This window comes from Pholcus phalangioides, unplaced genomic scaffold (assembly GCF_987345545.1).
Source record: "Pholcus phalangioides strain wild (caught in Gottingen) unplaced genomic scaffold, Ppha-v1.0 ptg000008l_1, whole genome shotgun sequence".
In the NCBI taxonomy this organism is placed as follows: Eukaryota; Metazoa; Arthropoda; class Arachnida; order Araneae; family Pholcidae; genus Pholcus; species Pholcus phalangioides.
Genome location: NW_028301601.1, coordinates 23,560,999 through 23,588,008, shown reverse-complemented (window position 1 = coordinate 23,588,008; position 27,010 = coordinate 23,560,999). Strand labels below are relative to the sequence as shown.

At 35.4% G+C, this 27,010-nt stretch overlaps 1 protein-coding gene across 3 annotated transcripts; it reads left to right on the top strand.

The window, feature by feature from the left end:
* The first annotated feature begins 2,177 nt into the window (after positions 1 to 2,177).
* Positions 2,178 to 26,771, top strand: dbo (Kelch-like protein diablo). 3 transcript variants are annotated; one of them, XM_089234390.1, is made up of 10 exons: positions 2,178 to 2,266; positions 6,509 to 6,777; positions 13,068 to 13,340; positions 13,461 to 13,619; positions 14,476 to 14,686; positions 17,187 to 17,370; positions 19,886 to 20,029; positions 21,554 to 21,687; positions 23,903 to 24,111; positions 26,044 to 26,771. In XM_089234390.1, exons 1-10 carry the CDS (start codon positions 2,230 to 2,232, stop codon positions 26,233 to 26,235), a joined length of 1,812 nt encoding a protein of 603 aa, XP_089090516.1. In that variant the 5' UTR covers positions 2,178 to 2,229; the 3' UTR covers positions 26,236 to 26,771. The 3 variants fall into 3 exon arrangements, with proteins under 3 accessions (XP_089090516.1, XP_089090517.1, XP_089090518.1); XM_089234391.1 differs by having other exon boundaries at positions 2,210 to 2,433; XM_089234392.1 differs by lacking the exons at positions 2,178 to 2,266; positions 6,509 to 6,777 and adding an exon at positions 12,643 to 12,767.
* The last annotated feature ends 239 nt before the right edge of the window (positions 26,772 to 27,010 follow it).

The window sequence follows — 27,010 nt, the reverse complement described above, 5'->3', positions numbered from 1 at the left end:
CACAACAGTATTAAGGTCTTTGAATTCTTTAATGAATACTTCACCCACGAGATTCACTTTATGCGCCCAGCATTGGTAGTGCAAAATGTTGTCACCAAGAAATGTTTTTAGTAATTTGAAGCACGCAGTCATGTAACGCGCGGAGTCTGTGATACTAAATACTTTATTTTCGTATTTTAGTTTGGTATTCTTTTAAATTGTCAAATATAGCTTGGAAACACACGGAAGAATTAACGATAAAAATTTGAATCATTGAGATTTCGCAGAAAAGTAGGAAAAATTTAAATTTTTGCATTAATTCGTTAAAATTGGAAAATTTCGCATTTATTTCGTGAATTTCGCATTTATCGCGGTTATTTCGTAAATATGAAATTTACGTAAATCCTATTCATAACCACCAGTGTATAATTTTTGCAATAATTAAAATGCGTAGGAACAAATGGCAAAGAAGGCAAAACGTCATGTAAATTAAATATCGTATAAATGAAGTTCCGTTCTAAATTGTTACACCCGGTCAGTGGACAAAATTTTTGGTCCCATGGGTGTCCGTTATCGAGAGATTCTACTGTATATCCAGAGCAATTAGGCCAAACGCACGTAAACGGATAGCATGCGAGGAATAAAAAGCTTTCATAGCTAATTAGAGACGAACTATTATTATATTTTTAACATTGCTTGTTCACAAGAGTTTGAATATTTCAAAGCTCGCAAGTCTTGTGTAATCATATTTTTTTAGAAGAATAATTTAAATGGAGACGTCCTATGGCATTTTCCTTTATAATCTCGCGCAGCTCATCTCTGTTTGGAATCAGCGATGTCGATCGTGACGTCATCACTAACGCTCCCTATAAAGATGCAAGTTGACTTCGTTGAGGATACGTGAAATAACAGCACTTTTTTTTTTGCAAAACAATCTGGACTTGCCAAAGTAATGTAAAATGACGGGACGTATAAATCACCCTCAGCAGCATCGCGAGAAACTGAGTTTGAAATCCACCGTGTCCACAGTGGTGTTCGGCTGAAGTTGATTTTCTGTGGTTCTCAACTTTCAGGCGCAAATGTGAGCTGATATCTCCGTGGAAAAAAAATCTTATGACAGTAAACAACATGCCTACAACGGTACAATTTTCAGTCAATACACCCCACCCATAGTTCGAAATATAGATTGCAGATGTCAGAACAACTAACATCATTTAGAAATAAACTTCATGTCGAGTTCACAACTTATACACTCACAGCTTCCGGCATGGAACGGGTCTTCTTCAACCATCTGCTTATATCCGTTCATCGAGAGACATGATTTGATTAGGGGTCTTTCAAGTATTAAGCCGGGTTTTCCTAGGAATAGGTTTGTTGCGCAGCGTGAACCGAATTAGACTATTTCGCGCCGGCAGAAACGAGTTACATAATCACGCTACGCGTTTGCGTTTTCCTAGCGAGGCGCATCAGATCAGGGCGGCTATATAAAGTATATGGCTTTGGCATCAGCTACTCGGTCATCTGCATGTTTGAAGGGAAGGGAAATAATACACACAAGAGTGAAGAGAATATCGGCAAAAAACCGCGGCGCACGACGCATTTGACTCCTCCAGAAGCAGTCGGCCAGTCACGCCCGACGTAAAGCGCTGTCGCGAGGCGTATTGCGCTCTGTAGGAAAACAGTCATGCTGCTTTTCTTACTGGTGAGTGGACGGCGTGTCGCGCTGGGCGAATCACGTTGCAAACCTGCTCCTAGGAAAACCCGGCTTTACTTCAGCATCGATGACGGGGAAGGGGATTTCGGATTTACTGACTTTTGATGACGGGGGGGGGGAAAGGGGGTTTGAAGGTTGTTTACGTCACCAACCACTCCTTTTTTAAAGATATGAAATATTCTAAAGCTGCTGACGAAGTTTTGCTAAGAAGGAGGGGGGGGGGTCAGTGTTTTGCTGACTTTTGCTGACAAAAGCGGGCAGTCAAAAATGGCTAAAAATCTGCAGATGTAATACTTGAATGGCCCTTTAAGAGGAGGAGGAGGAGGAGGGGGAAGAATTTGCCGTAAGATCATGAGTGATGTCCCGTTTTAGAGAAATATGGTCACAACTGTCTAAGAACACCAGCACCACCAACGGAGGAAATTGATTATTACCATAATACGTTTCTGTTTTTTTTTAAACCCAACAACAACTACTACTAATACGACTATTGTGGATGTTTTTATATTTATATAGTGTGAAAAATATGTACATATATGGCTGTCCTTCACAAGCAGTGTAACGTCCCGTGGGGTATTAGATATATACATATTTTATTCAAATACATATTTTTCAATGGCCTCTTTAAATGAATTTGTGTCCTCTCCGATAAGAAATGCTAATTGATCCGATAGTTTTAAATTGACGCTCAGTATATATTTGTAAATAGTAAGATCTCATCCAGCAGCACCCGTGACGTGGTAAATACCAATTGTTTATCTGTCAAAACATCCATTTCAAATTTAAGTTTTTCTTTTAAAAACAAAACACGTGTTGGACGTGCTTTTAAATTGAGATGTGTAATTGGATAAAATATACCAAGCTAGCGTTTAACGAAACTTAATGGGGAATTTATGTGTATATAGATTGTAGATTCGAAACACAATTTTAAGCATTTATATCAACCTTAATCTTGCCATTGGTATTTGCTCATTTACACGGTGAGTCAAATATATAGGGTGAACTGCGGATACGGGGAATTGAAAATGGGGACACCATAACAACCCCTGTCCTATCTCTAAGCGATTCCAAGTTATGTTGGATGTTGGATTGTGGTAGGAAAATGCGCCAAGTCTGAAAACCCCCCAAATTTATGAAGTTTACGAAAGACCTACACGAAAACCCAGCATATATTTATAAAGAGCATAAAAAATCCTATAAGGTGTCATAATTTCCATCATAATACCATAAAATCTCATCTAACAACCACTTCCCGACAACGGTAATCTATCTCAGAATAATAGCCACATTTTGTTGGAACTGAACTCGTCCCAGACTTAACATTTACAGGTAACCTCTGAACAATGATTCCCGAATAACAACCTCTTTGGACATGGAGCCGGAAGAAAAAAAAATTGCATATTGCTATGAGGAAAATAAATTTTCAAGGGGGTTTGTTTCCCTCAAATTCTAGTGGGGTGGGGGAATTATGTCTGCTTCCTTTTCCTGGGTACATTCAGGGCAGTGAAGAGGGGAAAAAGGGACACTCAAGTGCTTTATAGATTACATTTAACGATCACCTAAATGACCAGAAAATGTGCTGTGGACTATTTAATTGAAGTGGGAATGTGCTGCAATTGATCTTGGAACAGCTCCTCAGGTTACTGAAATGATCCGTAAAGCCGGGTTTTCCTAGGAGTAAAACTTTTGCAGTGTGAAAATGCTCATTGGTTAAAAACCTGAATTTCGGGTTTTTTTTACCAACCGCATTTTTACGCTGCGCGCGCTGTAGAAACCTGCTCCTAGGAAAACCCGGCTTTAATGTGCTGCGGCTCATTGAAGTGATCAGAGAATGTGCCAAATAATTCATTCATATAAAATTAGTTTTAAAATCTCTGGCCACAATGATCTTGAGGGCTACATGAAAATAAATAATTATTCGGGGGCTGGTCTATCGCCAAGTCGTTTCTGTTGTTTTCTACCTCAGAACTGCAAGCCTGAATTTTAGGATACCAAAATAGCGCTGTAGATCAGTTAATCATTTATTATAATATTACCAAAATTATCATATTTATTTAATCAATTATGTAATTATTGTAATCAATTACAGAATTGATATTTTACATATTATACAGATCCCAAATTTTAGTTAGTTTTTTCAGAAATAGAACAGTTGCTTCCTTATAGTGGCATAATTACAAGATATTGATTCATTGCTGCTGTCAGGACTCTTTCTCTGTGTAGGTGACACTAATGCCGACTCACCAGAAGTGCTCAGGGAACCCTTTGGTTCAACTGAGAAACCAATTTGTAGGTTACATTTATGGAATTTTCACCCTCACTGAGTTGTTCAATGTAGATGTGTTTCCACCAAAAGTTTTACAAAGTTCAATGTTGGGATTCTCATTGCTATTGTTGATACTTTTAGTCTTAGTTTTTGTGCTTTTCCCAACTTTTCCAGGACTATTCGAACTCCCACGAATTGGTATGGAAGTTAATTTGTCTTTCCTAAATGAGAGTGACATTGCATGTTTACAAGAATCAAAATTTAGAGTATAGAAAAATGTAATTGAGTTCAATACAAATGATTCAAAGAATTTATCCCTATCTCTTACCACTGTGGTTTCCCAATTGATAAAATCAGCTAGCACTATGAGATTAAATTCTCAAGCCGGATTATCTCCTACACTCGTCTTTTCTTTAACAAAATCAACAAGTAACTTTCAAACTTATTCCTAGTTCCACTACATTCAAGAGCATTAGTTGCCCATAAACACTAATTTTTACCACCGTCTGATTAGAGTTCAGAAAGAAGCAAGTACGACCCATTGTCGATGCATACAGAACCACTTACCTTTATGGATATATCCACTGAAAAAAGGGTCAGGCGTAGCACGTGGAGGGGGGGGGGGACACGGAGATGACACAGGAAGGAGAGAATTGCTTGCAGCAATACGATATTGGATGAAACCGATAAAAAACACCAACTGTAGGCCGTTGGAAGAGTCACAAACGATGTTGATGTCGAACAGCGACAGAGACTGTAGAAAACCATAGAGCATATGTAGATGAATCGTTGAACACCGTAGAAATTATGTAACTAACATCACGGAGAACTCAAAAAGATGTATTGTCGCAATGAAAGCCAAGCACCAATTTTTTGAGGCATTGCAAGTAAGACAAGAAATACGTCTGTCCAAGTCAAATGTCGTGACCAGAGTGATGCTGAGTGCTTGCCGCAAGTCTTCTGTAATGCCCTGATTGGCTGCTTGCAAAATGGAGCTATCTGTTTGGTCTATTTTAATTTTCTTACAATTCCTGCTCGTAATGAACTTAAGTCATAGTACCATGATGGTGTTGATTTATTTATTGTCGTACATTAATTTATTTTTAAAGTTCCTGAATATATATATGTGCCTTCATAGAAGTCTAAATCAGCTGTGAACTTAATTTTGTGGAAAACTTCTGCTTCCTGAAATTTGAATCTATGGTCCTCTTACCATGAAAACTAGATTAAATGATCAGGCTCATTGTGTTAAAAGTGTGAAAAATCGATCATCACTGCTCACTGCTAGCAAGAGGGCCATCGATATGAATTTCGAGAAGCAGAAGTTTCTCACTAAGTCTGTGGCTGACTTAGAAATATACAAAGGCACATATATACATATATTCTGGCCTTAAAGAATCTTGCCACAGAGTGCAACAGGCCTACAACAGTACAAATATTCAATCACTACATTTCACTCACAATTTGAAATACAGATGGCAGCACAAAAAATTCACATACAACACTATATACACTCGGACTGTTAGGTACACGCACTCACAGTTCCGGCACAACTCAGCCAATAGTAAATTGCCCATGTTGATAGACCAATGTTGTGCTCGGTTTGAAAGAAAGACTCGGTAAAAAATAAAGAAAGGGCCTTCAAAAGTAAATTAGTAAATGGCAATAAACCAACACCATCGATCGCAGCGCCATAGCTTAAGTTCATTATGAACAAAAATTGTAAGAAAATTCTTATAGACCGATCGGATAGCTCCATTTCACAAGCATCGAATCAAGAATTACAGAAGACTTACATGCAGGCACTCAGTTTCATTCTGATTGCAACTTTCGATTTGGACAGACGTATATTTTTTCTTTGTGCTTAGCAACCAAGAGTTACGATTTGGTAATCAATTCAAGGGGGATCTTCGGTCAGCATAATATTTTCAGCATCTTAAAATGCATTAGGAGTTTTGTATTTGCCTTATTTGTTGGTTATTTTCGGAGTAGCTCCAGCCTTGCCTGTAGGCATTTTTGTAACATTTGCCAAAACTTGGAGGGGGATCTCTCAGTAATTCATGGAGCCTCCCCCTCCTCCACCATCCTCCTGCATTAGCCCTTGAGACTAGCAAAACGTTGTCCCTCTTCCAATATTTTCTTAGAAACTGTTTTTATACATAATAGGCCTTTACATTGATCTTATTATTCTTGCTACATAATATTGTTGCCGTTTGTGCAAAATGCCATTTACTGAAATCAAATTATTATTTTTTAATGCTACTAATAGCTTCATCACATGTGTTTCTGTGTTCTCTAACAATGTCGCATGTTTCTGAAAAAAAAAAACGACCTAGACAGAACAGCTTTGGAAATGTATTATGACATTTTTACAGAATATGGAAGCACATGTGCAAAGTTTTAGTGGCATAAAAAGAAATTGAGAATTTTCGCATATGACATTTTGCACTAACGGCAACACATAAGCCTGCTATGAAGTGTCATTCCTTGTATAATTTATGCTTACATTGACATCTGTGTTAATCCATATTTTTATTTTTTCTATTCAGCTCGCAATAAAAAGAAGACCATGGGCGAAATTCTGCATTCAGACCTGGAATGTCCTCCATCGCCAGCCAGATTAGAGTACACATCTGACAAGCATCCGAGACATACTTTGGAAGCTATAAATCTTCTCAGGAAACATCGAGAGCTGTGTGATGTTGTACTCATTGTGGGGACCCGTAGAATATTTGCCCATAGGGTCATTCTTTCTGCGTGTTCACCATATTTTCATGCTATGTTCACTGGAGAGCTGGCTGAAAGTCGGCAAACAGAAGTAATTACGATAATTTTGTTCAGCTTATATTACTCTATTTTATTCAGATTGTTATGATGTATAAAAAAAAAAGTTATTCGCTATGCAGCCAAGGATCGTTATAATGACCCTCATTGCTTCATCGAAAATCAATGTAATATCATGTGGTGGTTATATCAAAAGGAAAATATATAGGATAGTCATTATGAAAACTTTTGGGACAAGCATTACTGGTCATTGGAATGCAATGGTAGCTATACCATAGGGTCTTTATAATGAGCAGGGGGTCTTTATAAGGCTAAAATTTTATGTATCAAAATGCTTTCTGAAATAGCTATATTACTTTGAAAATATAGGTAAGTCACATTAATTTGACCCACAACTTATTTCTAGAAAAATGGTTTCATACAGTCTAAATGTACATTTCATGCATTCAGATGCCAGGTAGTCTGAAAACGGCACAATAAGATTCTAGGAATGTTATACAGTGGATTCCACTTATAATGTTTTCCAAAAGCGTCATGGTAAAGCATTGTAGGCGGGGAAAACAGGAAATTTTGAAAAGTTTTAGTAATAGTTAGGATAAAGAAAATAAGTTGTACTGAGTGGGGAAACCTTTTTATATAGAACGTTATAAGCGGGATCTATTGTATATCACTATGTTTAAAAATGTTCTGAAACTTATTTTATTACAGAAGAATGAGTACAGATATAATATGTTTATTTGATGTGCCCTTCAAAGTGGGTGGAGTGTGGTGAAATTGCAGCGAACAAAACAAAGGCTTGGTCACAATTTTTAAGGATTTTCAAGGCGATGCTTACATAGACTACTTCTAAAAGGGTCAGACAATGAGAGAACATTATGCCACACCTCTGGAAATTTGAAAGAACACCTGCATGTGAAACGACAAAGATTATCACACAAATATAAAGCTCTATTTCATTAAGACAACATCTCACAGATCCACGATTGAAATGGCCAAATTATGTCATGCTTTGTAGAAATTTCTCGCACACCAAATTTTACAGATTTGGCCCCCATGTAACTTTTTTCCTGTATCTGAACTTGAAAGCTTGGTAGAAAATTTTATTTATTTTTTATCAAATGAAGATGCCTTCACAGCTATAAACGACTACTCTGGAGGGGGTTTAGAGAAAACACGATTTTCTGACGGGATAAAGAAATTTGAAAATCGTTGGGGAAAGTGTGTGTAGCTTGAAGGAGATAATGTTGAAAAATGAAATAGAATTTGTCCTTTTTTTTGAACAACCTTTTTTACTTTACAGTAGAACCTTGATTATCCGAACACATCGGGACCAAAGAGTATTCGGAAAAGTAAAAAATTTGGAAAATCTATTTCGAAACTAATTCTCAATGAAGCAAAGGAATAAATTGAATTTGAGATGAATTCGTCAGACAAAAAAAAAAAAGAAAAGATGACCGCTTAATCTGCTCCTATTCACACATTTTTGCTTGTCAATCATTTATAACTACATCATACACTGTACCCAGATCTGCCCCCTACTTACATATTTATAGCTCACAAGTATGGTATGTACAATTGTTTGGAAGTGTGAATTATTGTACAATACAGCGAAGCTATCGAGTTGGGAGAAAAGAGGATTCAAGTTCCAAGAAAATACCGACTGTTAAGCATTATTGACTATAGAAAACTGAAAATGAGTTAGGTTGAAAAGGTGTTCGGTTGACCGAGTTGTTCAGAAAATTGATGTTTGGATAAACGAAGTTCTACTATACTTATTCAACAACACTTATAGCTATGACTATATTATTTTTTTTCAACTAGTTTGTGATACTCAAAGATTTTTTTGTGTTTGTATTTTTTTTATTTTTTCAAATTTTTTTTTTAAATGTGTTAACCTCTCTGATCTGGACTCCTTAGGACCTAGGTGATTTCAAACCAATTCACAAATTGGATTTACTTTATGGAAAAAGAGACATGTTTTTTTTATTACACGTTTTTATTCTGGCTACTTTTTTTGAGAAATAAATAATTGAGAATTATTAACACTTTAGAGAGATATAGATGGCTTTTTTCTCAGCCAGAGATATCAAGGAAGCAGTTATTTTCCGGATATTATGCTGAGGTGAGCTCGGAAAGAAAAGTCATCACGTCTCCGCCGGGACACAAACCCAGGCCCTCTTGCATACCGGGCAAGCATGCTACCATCTACATTAAACCGTCCCACCCGGGGGCCATTTCCTGAAGTTAAGAGAGGCTACTAATGCCTCTACTTCAGCGCCTCACGACACAGTGCGTGAAATTAGGAAGGCAGATTCATGTGTCTCCAGTGGTGTAGATGGTAGCATGCTTGCCCGGTATGCAAGAGGGCCTGGGTTCGTGTCCCGGCAGAAACGTGATGACTTTTCTTTCCGAGCTCACCTCAGCATAATATCCGGAAAATAACTGTTTCCTTGATATTAACACTTTACCACGTGTTTCAGTTCAAAGACTTCTATTAATGATGAAAAGCACATGTTTTCAACATGCATGGCTTTTCATCAGTGTTGCAAAATATGTAAAATGTATTTTTCCTGGCATTAGGTAATCTTAAGGCTCGATCATAAATTAAGGGATGTAAAAAAAAATCCAGGTTTCTTGGTTGCAACATCAAGCTTCAGTAAGGTTTCATCTGAAGACTTTGCTTGAGGGTGCATCTCATGCTGTAGCAAAAGAAAGAAAAATTAGAAATCTGTTGTTCCCATAAATTTGATGAAAAAAAAAAATGACAAGAAGCACAATTAAAAACATGAATAAATAAAAATTTGACTGAAAAAAAAAAATTGCTCAGAGCATCTGTGCCTGTCCAAGTTGAAAATGAGCAAACCGAAATAGATGGAATATGTTACGAGTGTTAAGCATAAATATTGAATTGATGCTGAAATAGGCAAAATGTGATGTGGGATTTGCCTATCTCTTGACATTGTTAAATTTATACTATTTTTTTTCACCTTTAATTCTGAACAAACTTTGCTACTGAATATATTTCGTTTATCAGTAGGAAAAGAAGTGTCCCTTAGAATTTTTTTGGTTGACATCCTTTTTTGATAATTTTTTCCCCAATGTTTTGTCTAATTTTGTGAAAGTGACGCATATAATAATATATAACTAATTTTTAAACCATAATTTATAAATTTCTCAGCATTACTAGTACAAAAAGTCATGTTTTCCGATTCACACACACAGAGATTAACTGTAAGGCGTGGAAAAATAGAATGAAGAAAAAAAGTTATTTTGTCAAAATAACTTTTCTTTCTTCATTTAGGTAGGTGCCGTCATTGTTTCCTTTCCAGGAAGACTGAAATCAGCAGCGGACACAAACAATACATTAGGAAAATGTGGTACATAAATAATAAAAAAAAAAGGAAAGAAAATGGCCGATGTAAATTGCAAAAGCTGAACTGTAATTTTGGTAAAGAAAAAAAAAAAAGTCATAATCTGTGCAAAACTGTCTGGATTATGGATGTCCAAATTACAGAGGTTCTACTGTATTATGTGATTTCAATTATCAAACCAATGACTCTGTTGTATATCTTAAAACACTGCTACTCTACATTGCTGCGGTTGCATGTTATTTGAAACGGAAACTAAAATTATTTTACAAGCTAAGAGCTAAAACCACAATAGTAAATTTAATATTTTTGAGAGAGGGTCCTTAATAATGAACTACTTTGCTTTTTGAAAACTTGTTGTTGGCCATTTAAGTGATCTGTAAATATGCAAAGGGCCAGTTGAACGATGTGGAACTATGCCTTGGGTAACTTAAGCCCTGCACTGCAGGCTGCTTAAATACTCTGGAACTGTGCCATATGTCACTCAAGCTGTCTATAAATATGCTGCAGCGGCTTTAGTGACGTGTAAATGTGCCGTAGGCCACTTAAGTGATCTGAAACTACTGCAGGTTGCTCAAGTGATCTGTGAATATGCCACGAGTCTCTCATGTGATCTGAGATTGTGTGGCAGGTCACTTGAGTGATGTGAAACTGCATCATGGTTCACTTAAGTGATCTGTGAATGTGCTGCTTAGTTCATTTTTACAAAATTAGGTTTTAGGTTGCAGGCCACATCAGATGACTTAAAGGGCCACATTTGGCCCGCATATCATGTGTTTAGCATGTATGATTTAGTTCCCTTACGTATTTTAAAATTTATTACACATGCTTCTATTCTTAATCATTCGGCTATTTTAATGAAAAATCCCTACATATTGTTTTTAAAAAAAAATATTTTTTTATATTTTTCTGTGAACAGTGAAACCTGTACAAAACTGAACATCAAGAGGTAATATTCTGTTTTATAAAGGTTTAAATCAAAACGCTAATCATTTAATAGACTATATTTTTATTTCGTTTAAGACAGGTTTCCGTCTCATGCAGTGTCCATTTTAGACAGGTTTCACTGTATTATGGTTTTTGGGCAGAATTCAAATCTACAGTTTTTTCCCAAATATTAGTTATAAGCAGTACTAGCTAATTTTGCAGATAACAAGCTACATTTTTGGCGAGAATCGTCATTGTCTTGTATTTATGATCTCAATTTTCTCAATGGAATATTTTGTCACCCGTAATCATATAATAAAATAATAATTTTGTGCATAACATTTGATTACTTCTAATTATATTTTCCATCAAAGACAGTCTTGAAACCATGAACCTCAGTTGTAACAACACCTCAGTCATAACAGCAAAATTTCTTGGAATCTTCAATGTCGTTATAACTGGGTTTAGCCCATATTCTGATATATTCAAAAACAGTCTTCCCTAATGTTTTAAGACGTGCCAGCTAATGCATTAATTATGCAAGGAATGTTTCTATGATACATTAGTAAAACTAAATACCAACTAAGAGCAACTCTGATTCTTTCAAATGCTAAACAACAATTGCAGTGGCGGAAGCTATGATAGTTCCAGGTAAAAAATGCTGATTAAAAGAATTAACACTCAGAATTTCTGTGAAATTTTTTTTTCGGAGATGACAAGCATAATGAGAAATGATATCTTGAAAACTCATTCGAAAATTTGCTATACATTTTCAATTAAATTTCTCTCTCTTATCATTGTCATGCAAATGGAAAAAATAATTAGGTCACTCCCCTTTTGTTCTCTTCACTTGCCTTATCTGCATATCCTTTTGACTAGGCATTTCTGGGAGTCTCTCGAATAATTTGATGTGGTTGTTTTCCGCAGAGCTCCATTCATAAATATGGGGCAAGGCAAAAAAGCTATTTCTTACAGAAGAATGTAAGATCCTCATTTTAAAAAAGTGTAGATGAATTTCTCGAGAAATTCAATAGAATATGGATGTGTCTAATACACGAGTTAACATTTTCCTGAAGAACAGCAACGTCTTTAACATATTGGCAGAGAAGAATAACAGTTAATCAAGATTTCAACAAAATAAATTTCTTCAGAGAAAAATTGTGAATGTTTTAGCGCACTCTTGGACCAGTAGAAATTCCCACAATAGCAGCATACCTTGTAGCTTCCCCTGACCACCCCTTATGAGCACACAAAGTGGTGAGCTTGGAATTCACTGAAAAGTATGTAATTTCAAAGGTTATAAATGTTTAAAATTTTAATAGTGTTTAAATGAGATATAATCTGAAAAGATAACATTTTACTGTTCATTCCTCTGAAATTAAATACTTTTTAATGAACTCCAATCTCATCACCGTGTTCCCATAAAGAGTGATCACTGAGATTTTTTGAGAGTTTTTAAGGTATAATTTTTCATTGTGTTCATGATCTCTGAAAATTTTTTCAAAAAATTCTGTTACTTTTTTAAATTACCATTTTCCACCTGGCTTTATTGATTCTTCCACCACTGTATATACTGTGTTTGATTCCCGAAGATCTGAAAGGATGAGATATCGTTGTCATTTCTTTTGCAATGTTTTTCCATCCTTTTCATCAGGTCCAGAATTGTGAAAATGTCTTATCAAGAAACTTGCAAACTATTTGTTTTTGTGCAGAGAAGTGTCCTTGTTCGGTGAGATGAAACTTTTACCTATAGTTATGTAAATTAAATAATACATTGAAATTTAGACATCATTCAGTGATATGGCTGAACGATTTTGATGACCGAATCTAACCTTTTTTTGAGCCACATCTTGCAGCGATTCTTAATTACTTTGGCGTTCTTCACTTATATTTATTAAAAGCTTCCTCATGTGGTTGGATAATATGAGATGACCAGTGTTTACCCTTTGAAAAACCGAAAGTGTTAAAACTTTACCATGAATCCTCATAGAAAAACTGAATATTTTTTACTCTTATTTCGTGTGTACAGGTTACAATCAGAGACATAGATGAGCATGCCATGGAGTTGCTCATTGACTTTGCCTACACGTCACACATCGTTGTGGAGGAGAACAATGTGCAAGTTTTGTTGCCTGCCGCTTGCCTTTTGCAGATGGCAGAGATCCAGGAGGTCTGCTGCGAGTTCCTCAAGAGACAGTTGGACCCATCAAATTGCTTAGGCATTAGAGCATTTGCAGACACACATTCATGTCGAGAACTCCTCAGAATAGCCGATAAGTTCACACAGCACAATTTCCAAGAGGTAAAATAGTTTATAGTGTCTTGAAGAAGTTCTATGTTCATTGATGTACTATTTATGCATCCCAGCATCTGTTGAATCATTTCAGTTGAGTTCACCACGATTACTTTCATAATTCTGCAGGTAATGGAAAGTGAAGAGTTTCTTTTACTACCAGTGAATCAACTCATTGATATTATCTCCAGTGATGAGTTGAATGTTAGGAGCGAAGAACAAGTTTTCAATGCTGTCATGTCTTGGGTCAAATACAACATCTCTGAAAGACGACAGAATTTGCCTCAGGTAAGTTTGCTAATTCTATGCAGAAAAAGCTTGTTTCGTTAAAAATGTCATCATTTTGCAGTAACTTTTTTTTCTTTTCAATATTGCTTAACTTCCGACATAGGTAATAATATATATATATATATATATATATATATGTGTTACGGTAAATGTGACAAATCTGGTTTTATGAATAATTGCTTAGCATTTTGGTAAGTTTGATAAATTTCCCTGAATTAATCACTTTTATGGTGATTATGCATATATATATATGTATATATATACTATCGAAGCCTCGTTTTGAAATTTGACAAGCACTAAAAACATTACAACATTTACCGGTCACTTTGTTGGTAAACATGGTAAATCATACTATATGATTTACTATACATGATAATTCATACACTTATTGTATATATCGGGGTACGATCATAAAACTTGTTATCATTGTATCAGGGTCCGACTATATTCATCACACATACTATACTCATTTGGAATTTTTTTCATATTTACAGAATTCACCAATTACACTAGGGACTGAACATAATAACCAGTTATTATGTTTTATAACAGATTTATATCACATTTCCCATAATGTGTGTAATATTCTGAAATCAATGCTGTATTATTGCCATGTATCAAAAATTTGAGGCATAGAACATTGGTTTATAGAAAATATATTACACAGGAGATTGAAATTATTTGGAGGTATTGAAAATTAGGGTTTTATAAATGAATTTATGAATGCATTTCAGCATTTATTTTTGCAAGGACCAGTAAGGCCAGTCTGTGCTAAGAATTAATTTTGAGAGTGTTAGACCACATTTTCATTATTTTTCTGTGTTGATTCTTCCTAATTTTGTTTTCTATTCTTCAGGTTTTGCAACACGTTCGTCTTCCACTTCTCAGTCCAAAGTTCTTGGTCGGAACTGTTGGTTCTGATTTATTGATAAAAAGCGACGAGGCCTGCAGAGACTTGGTTGATGAAGCCAAGAACTATTTGCTGTTACCTCAAGAAAGGCCTCTCATGCAGGGACCTAGGACAAGGCCGAGGAAACCGGTTCGCAGAGGAGAAGTTCTTTTTGCAGGTCAATTATTCATTGCTTTGAATTCTTTTCTATTATTATCTGCATCTTAATTGTTTGTCACAAAATAACCAAAGTAGGAATATTTAGTGAGATTTCATTATTTTATGAGAAGACTGATATTAAGATACATGTGTTTAAGGCTGTGTTGATATTAGTCAAAACTTCTGCGTCCAGTGCTCTTGAATGGGTTAAAGATTAGACCAGAGGTCTTCAACCTTTCTCCAGTCGCAAGCACTGTCTGTTCCTGTCATCAAAAAAAGAGCAGCCTTACGGCAAGTTTAGCATAGGAATGCATGAAATCAGGATGATTTCAATTCTTGAATGAAATTTTTACGGGGTGTTTTAATTGGAATGTTGATCAAGTTCTCGTGAGCATAAAATTGGACACGAGCATCGAGCACTCTGGGAACTTCAGGGAACACTGGGTTGAAGATGCCTGGATTACACGATGGTGCGATTCATGGTCATTTCATTCATGTAAAAGTCTATTAAACCTGGACCTGCAATTTAAAGCTGATTTGAAATGGTTGCATGAAGTGTTGGTATTGATAATGTGCACAAGAGCATGCAAATGCTTGTTCAAAGAGATGACATCAGGTATTTTTTTGTCTTTTATATATATATATATATATATATAAATCATATATATGATTCTCATGAAATTGAATCGAGTTTTGAAATTTGTTCAAACAAATTTTAATTTTAAGAAAAATTTTAATTTAAGAAAATGTCCTCCTCTTGGCTGTCCCTAGCCCATTTTTAAATTTTAAAATAACTTTCCATCTCAAAACAAAAATATGCTCTTTTTTTGAATGATATATATATTTTTAGGGCCAGCATACTTTCATATTTTATCTTTTTCGTAATTTTAAACATTTTTTATCAATAGTTTATAGCCAAATGAAAAATTTTCACAGCTTTCTCCCCATTTGTGACATTTAGAAAACATTGGTTCAAGTCCTACAACACCAGTTGCCACCTATCAAATTTTGTATTGAGAAGGTTATATAAAAAGAATATAGCCATCACTTTAGATTAGAATGTAAATTAATTCATAAATTAGGTTTATTCAGGAAAAAAGACGCTAGTGTTTCTATTAAATGTCCTTCTCCTGTCTATTTTGTTTGTGAGAAATATATGATTGAAAATTATTTTCACTTTACCACATGTTTCAGTATCAAGGCATATATTATTTCTGAAAAGCATGTTTTCAATATGCTTAGTTTTTGATCAGTGTTGCAGAACATGTAAAAATGGAATGAAGGCTTGATCAAAAGTTGAGGGGAAAGAAAGTAAAAAAAAAATCTGAATTTCTTTTTTGCAACATCAAGCTGCAGTAATGTTTCATCGGAAGACTTTGCTTTGAGAGTGCATCTTGTGCAAGACAAAGACAAATTAGAAATCCATTGTTTCCCCCATAAACTTCTTGACAAAAAAAGAGTGAGAGACGAGCATGCCCACCCGCGCACACACACACAAATTAATAGAACTACAATTAAACAAAATGGAAAATCGTTCAGTATATAATGCTTGTCAAAGTTGCAAATGAGCTACCAAAATAGATGGAATGTGTTGCAATTACCAAGCATAAATATCAAGTTGAGTGCTGAAACAGGCAAAATGCCTTGTCAGATTTGCCTATCTCTTAACATGGTTAAATTAAATTTTTTTTTTTCATCATGACTATATTTCATTCAGGTAAAGAACTGTTCCTGAGAATTTTTTTCATCAACTTTTTTTGATAATTTTCTATTCATTTCTTGTTCAATTTTGTGGGATGACCCATATACCATAAACTGGGTAACTTTGGGGCTGAGGATGCAATTTTTTTTTTGGCAACGGATTATTTTCTACTTTTGAATTTCCAGCCAATGTCATGCATTTTATTGATAACGGTATAAACACAATAAAACACATTGCATTTGCTGGAAATTTGAATGCTGAAAATAATCTGCTGTCCCAAAGTTACCCTGGTTTACTGTAACTTATTTTATATTTTGCCTAAGAAGGAGGTACTTTATGAAATGTTATGTATGCATTTGGTCCATAGTTGTAGATTTATCGATAATCTGATCTGGACTTGACAACTATTCTATTTCCGAATAAACCCAGATCAGTTTATATCAATAGTGAATGTATAGTTTCATTGAAGGTCTCCAAGCTTTAACGAGGACTCATGCTTTAATACTTTTAACCAGTTAAACCTAAGGTGGTCAGAAGCATTAATGATTCACACATCTTAAACTGAAATAGGATTAAATAATTTTATTTCATTTTACACCAAGGGTATTCACCACTTGGTGAAACAGTGAGACACAAGTTCTTGTATAGATTTGGAGATTAAGTTTGAAATAATCTATGTCATTTCATTCTATGACTCTTATATATACGCACCAATATATATGTATACAATTTGCATAATAAAAGTTTTGAGGTTCATTCTAAATGTTATGAATTTATAGTTGTGTTCATATTGTGATATTTTATCCAAAACTATTAGTTGGTGGCTGGTGCAGCGGAGATGCCATAGCAAGTGTTGAGCGTTACGATCCACAAACCAATGAATGGAGGATGGCTGCTCCCATGAGCAAGCGGAGATGTGGAGTTGGTGTCGCAGTGCTGAATGACTTACTTTATGCTGTAGGTGGTCACGATGGTCAATCCTATTTGAACAGTATTGAAAGGTGAGGACTTGTTCTCATTATACCGGATGAGTTTACTTTTCTTTTGTATCCTTTCAATTTATTCGGAGTACCGTATATACTCGTGTATAAGCCGAGTTTTTTTGTGGAAAAATTCGTTCCTCAAGTGGGGGGGGGGGGGGGTTGGCTTATACTCGGGTCAGTTTTTGATGAGAAAATATCGACCCGCACAATCAGTAGTTATTTTTGTAGCAGTGTTCGAGAAACCGGCATTATTAGTATGGGATATGTTGAAACCCCCCAAAATGTCAAAGACGAGGCAAAGAAATCGAAAACATCATTGACTTTGATACCAGGTGGGCTAACGTCGATTGTAAAGCTTTATGTAAGCATCAACAAGCCTTTCAAAGACTGTTTGAGGAATTTATGGATCGAATGAATGAGTTCTGATGATAAACAAACCACAAAAGGTGGTGCCTTGAAGAAACCTGACATTCGCCTAGTGTGCCAATGGGTACATGAGGCGTGGAATTCTGTCTCCACCGAAATTATCATCCGATCCTTCGAAAAGTGTTGCATCAGCAATGCGATGGACGGAACTGAAGATGATATCCTCTTTGAAAGTGACAATGGTGATGACAGTGTACCCATCATAGGGGCGATGCCGCACCCTCTATGATGATCTGATGGATTACGATGAGCTTGGAGACTCAGAAGAAACGGTTTAAAAAGTTTGAATCGTTTTCTGTTGTAAATTTCCGTAAGCTATTCATTTTGCATGGAAATATAAGAATGTTTTTTCTCTGAAATGCACGGATTTTTTGGAGTCGGCTTGTACACGGGTTTTCAATTTATTGTGGTTTTGGTGGTCCTGAAGTAGGGGGATCGGCTTATACACGAGTATATACGGTATGTCACTTCTGAAATTTTTTTCACCTGTAATAGATACATAGGTATTGGATGATTGTTTTTAGTTGCGCAGTAAACTCTCACTAATCTGTTACATATCAGACCAGGGTTGTGCAGATTACTGGAAGGTACGAAACAATGAACCTCTCCACTAATTATACAAAGTACAGATGACTGGATACCAAGCAAAGATAATTGGAAAGAAAAGTCACATTCCTCTGGGGGGAATCAAACCACCTTCATTCTATGTCGCCATCTGGAGGCTAATTTCGGTACGAGCTGCTGCTGAGTTATGAAGCTGTCTATTGCACAGTCCCATTCATTCTAAAAAAGGAACACAGTGTTCTTGGAAAAGAAAATATCTTTTCTCTGTAGCTTAATGGTAGAGCAAGCTCCCGGAAAGTGCAAGGTTGGTGTTTTGATTCCCCACAGTGGAATGTGACTTTTCTTTCTAAATATCTTTGCTTGGTATCCAGTACGAAGTACTGGAAGGTAGTTAAAAATGTCCATTTAAATAATATTCACTTCAGTGCATAGATGTGCAGTGGCATGTTTTCCTCTTCTATGCTGGAAGTAAACCTGTCTAAAAATGCAGGATTACTACTGGGCAACTGGACTAGTGCATGGTTGGATTACCATGAGTCTACTGCTACACAGTGATTCACTTGTGACTTTCACTCATAAAATAGTGCTATCACTTGAGAAAGGAAAATAATTCAATCTGGAAGTGTCTTTTCATAATTGCATTGATTATATCAGGAAATTCAACAAACATATCAACATACATTCAGGAGAACCTCCTATCGGTGAGAACTGTGCATTTAGTCTCCAAAAATCATTACCCATAAGGAACCATAAAAAAAATCTAAATGGCACTGATAACACTGCAAATTTCAAGCTGTCAGGTGAATAGGCCCAGTGGGGCACTGGAGTAATACTGTTTTTTTGTTAACAATTACCGCACTGTGAAGAATGTGTGAAATGAAGCATAGTTAGATGCAAAAACTAGTTGCCCCTTTTTCACAAATTGAGTATTTCTTTCCTGAGCACACTATTGTACAATCTTCTTAGAAGTTAGCTTGGTCGCTGTTGACATTTCACCTTCTTTGAGGGGGGGGGGGGGGAACCATCCATACACCCGAGTTTTACCCATAGCAACATTCCCATAAGATGTTTCTAATATCCCAAGAGTTCCTGCTGCTTTTTTCCCAAGCAGGAAGCAAAAATTCATTACCCCGCACTGTTCATGAAAGTCTGTCATGGCCAAACATGAGGAATAGGCTAAACAGCTTCCATGAAAAAAAAATTCACAGATACTAAACACAACCTTCTCAAGCAACACCATTTGGCACATTGGCTCATGAGGAATGGCTTTAAGTTTACCTTGTAGAAAACCATGTAATATAGATGCTCCACTTACTGTAAGGCGATTCAGGTTATTTTTGGGTACCCCCCCCCCCCCCCCTGCCCTGATATAGGAACTAAATAATTTTATTTCCCATCCCTCAATTCAGTGTGTGTGTGTGGGGTAACTGATTATGGTATGACTGATTATCAGGGGGATTATTTACCATGTGCATAATTTGTTTTTGAATATGAAATGACTTGGCTCTCTATATCTCTGCGATATGTAAATTTTATTGTTCAGGTATGATCCGCAAACAAATCAGTGGAGTTGTGATGTTGCACCCACAAGTTCTTGTCGTACCAGTGTGGGTGTTGCTGTTCTTGATGGATATTTATATGCAGTTGGTGGGCAAGATGGTGTCTCATGCCTGAACTTTGTGGAAAGGTGATATGATTATGATTTTCTTGGTGAATAAATAATTTATTAGAAATTTTTTTAACATTTTTAAATTTTTACTTAATTTTTAATAGGTTTTTATCTTTATTATTGTCATATTATTCATGGTTAGGAGATAATTTGCTTATCTGGCTTTTCCTCTGTGTTCTCTCGCATATTATCTGTTATTTTTCACCCTATTCAAAATTTTTTTACGCACGTCTTTGAATATGAAATGCTATTAAATTTTGCTTGGGCAAGAAATGAATGTTTATCCGTAGCTATATTTATGAATGAAAAATAAGGATGTAGTAGTTTGCTTCAGATCAGTGCTTTTCATCTTATTTAAAAACTGCAGACTGGTGAAAGTAGCTGAACAATTTTGGGGTTTGGTGGAAAGATGAGAATTTGTTGGTCATCAAAAAGTTAATTAATAGAAATAATTTTTGAGGACGGGAAAACATAAACAAATGGGAGAAATTTGTGGCCCTGCAAATAACAAAAAGCAGATGGGTGCCAAGACTTTTTTTTAAAGCTTAGGAATGGCGAATATGTTTGAAACACTTCTTGTTGTAGAGATTATATGTAATTAATCCACTGCACATGCCATTCAATTAGAAGATATTTCAAATTGTGAATTGTTAATTTCATTTTGCAGTAATCTTGGCATAAAAGTATAAACCAAGTGGTCTCATTTGGTCATTAAAGCTTTTTGCTGTGGCCCACCATCCATTTTTAGAAGATGGCTAAAAAAATTGAAGACAGACAATGAAGAGAAAAAATAATAATTTGATTATGTATATACACCCGCAGGCCAGTGAAAGGTAGAGCACACGAGGCCCAAACAGTTTTTTTGGGGAAAGTTTTAGACTTACAGAATTCACAGAACTTCTGAAAAAATCTTGAATGAAATAATTTTGGAATCATTGAAAGAAGTAATTTTGGAATTATTGAAACTATTATTTTGTAATTGAGTTTCATGAAATTATTTCACAATTGATAAAAGTTTCTAATTAATTGGAGAATAGATCCAGAATTACTTGAGGAAATAAATTTTGAAACAAATATTTTCAGAATTAGTTTCGGAATTGGCGATAAAAATTATTTCATTATTGATGAGAAAAGTAATTCTAAAGTTATTGAAAGAAATTATTTTAAAATTAATGGAAGAAATGTTTTCAGAATTACAGAATCACCGGAATAAATAATTTTATTAAATAATTGTAAATTAATTAATTAAAGTACTTTCAGAATAATTAAATAAATGATTGATTAGAAATTTTTCCGGTAGAAAGAACTTTTTTTCAGAATTAATAAAAGGTATAATTTCAGAATAAATAAAGGCTTTAGTTATTTTGGGCCCCTGTTGACCCTTCTATTAAGGTAGAACACTGTAAATATGGATTCCTTCTTATAATTCTAAATATCTCAGGTTGGTGGCCCGTGAGCTTCTGGGGATGTTTCAATTTGGCCTGCGATATCTGAAAGGTTGAAGACCTCTGGTGTAAACTGTAATATTTTTTATTATTTTAGGTATGATCCACAGACAAACAGGTGGACAAAAGTAGCTCCGATGAGTACGAAGCGGTTAGGTGTCGCTGTTGCTGTTTTAGGTGGATATTTATATGCTGTTGGTGGTTCTGATGGTTCTTCGCCTCTCAACTCAGGTAATGGAGAAGTAGACGAAGAGAAGATGCCTTTTTGTCTGTCTTAGACAATAAAGAAGAAACCAATGATAAATGAAAATAACAAGAAAAGGACACAAATTTCTGATGCATTTTGACACATTGTGCGATACTGCCTTCAGAAGACACATATGAAACCATAATATCTAGCTGAAGGGGGAACTCACCTGTATTTGTTACGTATTTTAGCTTCCAGCTGCTCTCAATGGAAAAAAAAAATTAGTCTGAACTTTTTCCACAGAGTTTTGAGATTTTCTAACGAACTCAAATGCTACCCCCCCCCCCTCCTCTCAATGCAATATTGTGGCTGTATATATTCTATAAATATGATACCCACCATTGAATGTCTAAAAGAATTAGGAATGCATGACCCTTCTCTGTTTCTTTTGTTTATCGTTGGCGTTTCTTTTTTTTTTTTTATTGTGTAAATTCAAGTAACCCGTAAACTGTCATAATGATCAAAATGTGTATTTATTGTGAGATTAAGTGCTAAATATGCAGTACAGCCAGGTAAGCATAGATATTAAACATTTTCACATAGAACAAAGTTTTTCCCCCTTTCTTGTTGTATTTTATATAACTTATAAATGCTTATCAAGCCTGTATGGTTATAATAGGGTTCACGTGTAATGTTCATATTTTTTAGACTTATAAGCAGGTCCGACTGCACTACGTATTCTCAACTTTGACCCACCTTATTTTTTCCACTGCAAAAATTCCTTTCTTTTTTCTTCTCAATGTTGTAATTTTTTCCAATATTTACCCAGACAAACCGATTTATATTTTGAGGAAAAAGTGTGTGTTAGATTTAAGTGCATACTGCAGTGTCTCAAACTGTGCATCCCGACTCCTAGGAGCTTCGCCAACCTTTGTTAGGGGCATTGCTGTGAGATGAAGAAATTCATTTGTGGGCCTATTTATGCTTTGATGTGGTTCTTTTATAAGTGAAAATATCTTAAATTATTCTGGGGAGCTGTTGATGAATCATGAACAGGACAAGGGAGCCGCGGGTGACAAAAGTTTGAGAACAATTGGCCTACTTATTTCCCAGTAGTAGTTGATATTTGGCTGAGGTCTATTGTAGTGTTTCCCAAAGTGGGTGATATCGCCCTCTGGCTGAAGGGGGGGGGGGCAATGGAAAGGTCCAAGGGTGGTCAGTAGAATCTTTATGTTTAGTATAGGATCATATGGGTTAGCTTGAAATAGGGGCGATGAGAAGAGAAATTTTTTGAAGCAAGAGGTTGATGGAACAAAAGAAGAGGTAATTTATTATCGTTTTACCCCCAAAGAGGTAGCTGTGTCCAAATTAATTTTTTGGGGAATCTAACTGTGCATTTAATTTAAATTTCATTCATGTATGTACTTATGTGCTGCTATCTATCTTCTAAAGACAAATTTAACAGTGAATGAATATTCTTATGCATGCAATTTGAATACTACTAAGGTCTGTTATTCACTGTGTTATGATTTGTCCATATATCTAACAATTAATTATTACTGTTTATAGAGTAATATTTGGATACTTGAATTTTATTTTGATAGAAAAATATTCTATCTATGAAATGATATTTTAACATTTATTGATGAGTCTTATGTTACAACCCGTCTAGGGTGTCAGAGATTTAAATAATCTCACAACTTAGCTTTACCAACCATATGGCACTGGTTGCATTACTGTCTCAGATGGGCAGAGTCAAGACCAAGGGGATATGTGCTGTATCTGACTATAGTTAGAACCCCACAACCACCGCTCATGGTTCATGGTTGGATTTGTGTTTTGAAGAAACGACTGACTTACATTTACATTCTCTATGTACTGATAGATAAGTTTTATATGCTGGCATCAAATTATCTCTTAGGTTGCCGTTGATCTTGAAAATAATTACAAAGAGCACTATTCCAGTTTCTGTGCACATATTTAAGACTATTACTGATTTGGAATGCTTCTATCTATGCACGCCATGCCCCTACCCACTTTTGGAAATCTGGTGTTAAATATTATTTGTTTTCTCTTATCTTTTGATTGGTCCCATCTCTTATCTTTTGATTGGTCCCATCCCTTATCTTTTGATTGGTCCCACTTCAGTTTTTCATTGATTATGTTTGCCTATGCCTGGATCACTAATTATTTGCAAGTGTAACTATTTAAGTTCTATCATTTCTCACTAACTGCTGTATCTTTTTTTGCACACAACAGTTGAACGATTTGACCCACGAACAAATAGATGGAGCTCTGTAGCATCAATGGGAACAAGGAGAAAACACCTAGGCTGTGCAGTATACAACAATATGATTTATGCTGTTGGAGGTCGAGATGACACTACAGAACTAAGCAGTGCTGAGAGATATAACCCACAGACGAACCAATGGCAGCCCATCGTTGCAATGACATCTAGGAGATCTGGTGTACGTATTAAAAGCATTCAAATTATTTGTGTATCTGTGTGAATTGCTGAAATTACATGACAGCTGTGCATTTGCCTGGCATATTGACTGAGATTTCTATGCAGTACTTTGTGATACTCTTAATAGGAAATAGACATGCAACACACACACACATGTACGGTTGTTAAAACTATCTTTGGATATGACATTAATGTGTAATTATCAAAGTAGAACCTTGATCAGTATCTTTCATACCATCTTAATTTTTGTTTTAGCTGAGATAAGGTGTTTTTTGGTGGTGTCATTTTCTTTAGCATTGAGGGAATGAGTGATGAGGTCCGAAATTCTCATACTGATGAAAATGAACATGCTGATAAGACATAGAAGACTTCATAACTACATATACCGAAGCTCTCGAAGGTTTCTTCATAGGGCATTGTTTGGTTAAAGCAGCAAGAACATATTGCAATTTATCAGAAGTAATATCAATAAAACAACTGATTGGTAGCAAGGCAAAGGATGGCCAACTTGTCTAGATGTCAGTTGATGTACAATATAGAAAACTAGATACATTAACTGTGCCACAGGCTTCAAACGTTGAGAATGATCTAAGATCCCTCATGCACCAATAGTGCCAGTGTGTATTAAGATGGCCCTGTGTGAATCCACGAAGCATGATAAGTTTACCAGTTTGTTGCCAGTAAAAAATAGCAGTCTTACACATCCGGGCAGCAGATTTAACATATTGTACAATTATACCTTCATGTCCACGCTCTATAGCCATTGGTACAATGCTATTTCGTGAAGTTTTGGTTCAGTAAATGGGAGAAAGGAAAGATTTTGAAGGTTTCAATTATTTTTCATTGGAACTTTTATATCATAGATGTATAAGTTTTTTTTTTTAAATGTGTCAAAGTTTTGGAGTGTTTTCTTATACACTGGTTATATATTTTTGCCATTTCTGTGGTCTTCGAGATGTTGGCTTATACTCGAACAGGTTCATACGCAAGTGCAGTAAAATCTCATACATGTCGTCACTCACATTATCAAGAAATTATGATGACTTAACCAAAGTGTGTCAGTTTCAATGTGCAATATCATGAAAATTGCATAAATTTAAATTAATATGAAATTTATTAAAATTAAAATATTAGCAAAATTTTTAGATTAATTAAGAAAAAAATGGAATTTTTACCTTTTTTTGAGCTTTTAGTATTTTACTTATCGTGATGAAATACACTAGTACACTTATCAGTAATCCATGATACAAATACAAGGTAAATTCAAATACAGTATCCAATTTAGACTTGGAGAGGGGGGGGGGGGGTCTTGTGCAGGGCAAAGCTGACACTGGAAGGGCTCTTGGAAAAGTTAAAAAAAATGTCTGCGTTTTCAGCAAAGATCTTTTTCTTTAATCTGAAGCCCCAAATTAGTGAGGGGCGCATGCAGAAATTACGTCCAGCTCGAACAGTCCCTAACATTTTAAGAAATTTTTTTTAGTTGGCAAATGAACTTCCGCTGTGCAACTTTTGTTATTTGAGCTGTTCTGATTTGGTGTATGACTTTTATGATCACAAACATGTTACAATGCTGTTATTAAGCTCTTTAAAGGTGGTCATAGTAATCATCTGTTCGTCTCTCTTAAACTTTTCCATAGTGATGAGTTAACTGAAATTAGTGACTAGTAATTAAAAGTTTAATAACATTAATATCTATGAAAGCTAGACAGGAACGAAGACAAATGACGACTTAACCGGTTTGTGGCAACTTAGTATTATGATGACTTACTGAGGTTCTATTGTATATAGTACTATGTATGTGTTTTTACCGCCCTTGTATAATAATTGTCAATTTCAAGTTGAAGATTCATGACTGAACTTTACTGTGTATACCGTAATAATTAAATTTGGTTCATCATATCTGTCTATTCATATTTTTCCTGATTTTTCATAGGTTGGCCTCGCTGTCGTAAATGGACTGCTCTATGCTGTTGGTGGTTTTGATGGGACCTCATATCTTAAAACGATTGAAGTTTACGATCCAGAACAGAACCAATGGAGGTTATGTGGGAGCATGAACTATAGGAGGCTCGGTGGTGGTGTCGGTGTGGTTCGACTGCCGCATCATGAAGCCCATTATTGGTGAATTATATGTGTATAGAAACAAATTATGGAAAGGAAACAAATACTGGGTTTTATTGCAGCAGGTAGTTGAGAAGGATTTTGCTCTTTGCATTTTTGGAACGGTGGTCATTTGTGTGCTCAGAACTCGGTTCATAATTCAATACTTTGCATTTCTCTCAATCGAGGAAATCATAAGAAAAATCCCACCATTTAACATATTTCGAGAATGAGAACAGTAAAAAAGGAACTAATTATGCCAATATCCAGAAGTTACCTTATGAAATTTTGTGACTTTGTACATTTCTCTATATATAATCCCATAAGGAATAGATGTTTGGTGTTTGTAATTTATTGATTGCCTTATTACCCATTTCATGTACATAATGGACCGTTTACAAATGTTACTTCAGTTAATTTATTCTTTTTTCCTCGTACAAAATTAATCTTATTTGCTTTCTTTTGGTTGGCATACATTAGTTTCGAGTCATTGTAACGAAAACAAGTTTGTTGATTTATCATCGTTATTGAAATTGAATTAAACTTTTTTTCAACCCTGTACTTTACTTTTCTTTGAGATGCGAACAATGATGGCATTTTTACAGAAAATATCAGCGATATATTGGAGTGCAGGGAAAAGGTTGGTATCATCTGAAATGCTAAGCGAGTTGAGATTGGTTTGTCGAAGCCTTCTTTCTTTAATATGTTGTTACTTGTTGACATGCTTTTAGTCCAATAAGTCATATTTCATCCAAAATATTTTTTCATTGGCCATATGAAATCCAGATGTATTTTCCTTT

Bases quoted from the DNA above. Each gene is read 5' to 3' on its own strand.
- dbo (XM_089234390.1), top strand. From the start codon at position 2,230: ATGGCTGTCCTTCACAAGCAGTGTAACGTCCCGTGGG. The intron at 20,030-21,553 runs GTGATATGATTA...TTATTATTTTAG, and splicing joins TGCCTGAACTTTGTGGAAAG to GTATGATCCACAGACAAACA. The intron at 21,688-23,902 runs GTAATGGAGAAG...TGCACACAACAG, and splicing joins TTCTTCGCCTCTCAACTCAG to TTGAACGATTTGACCCACGA.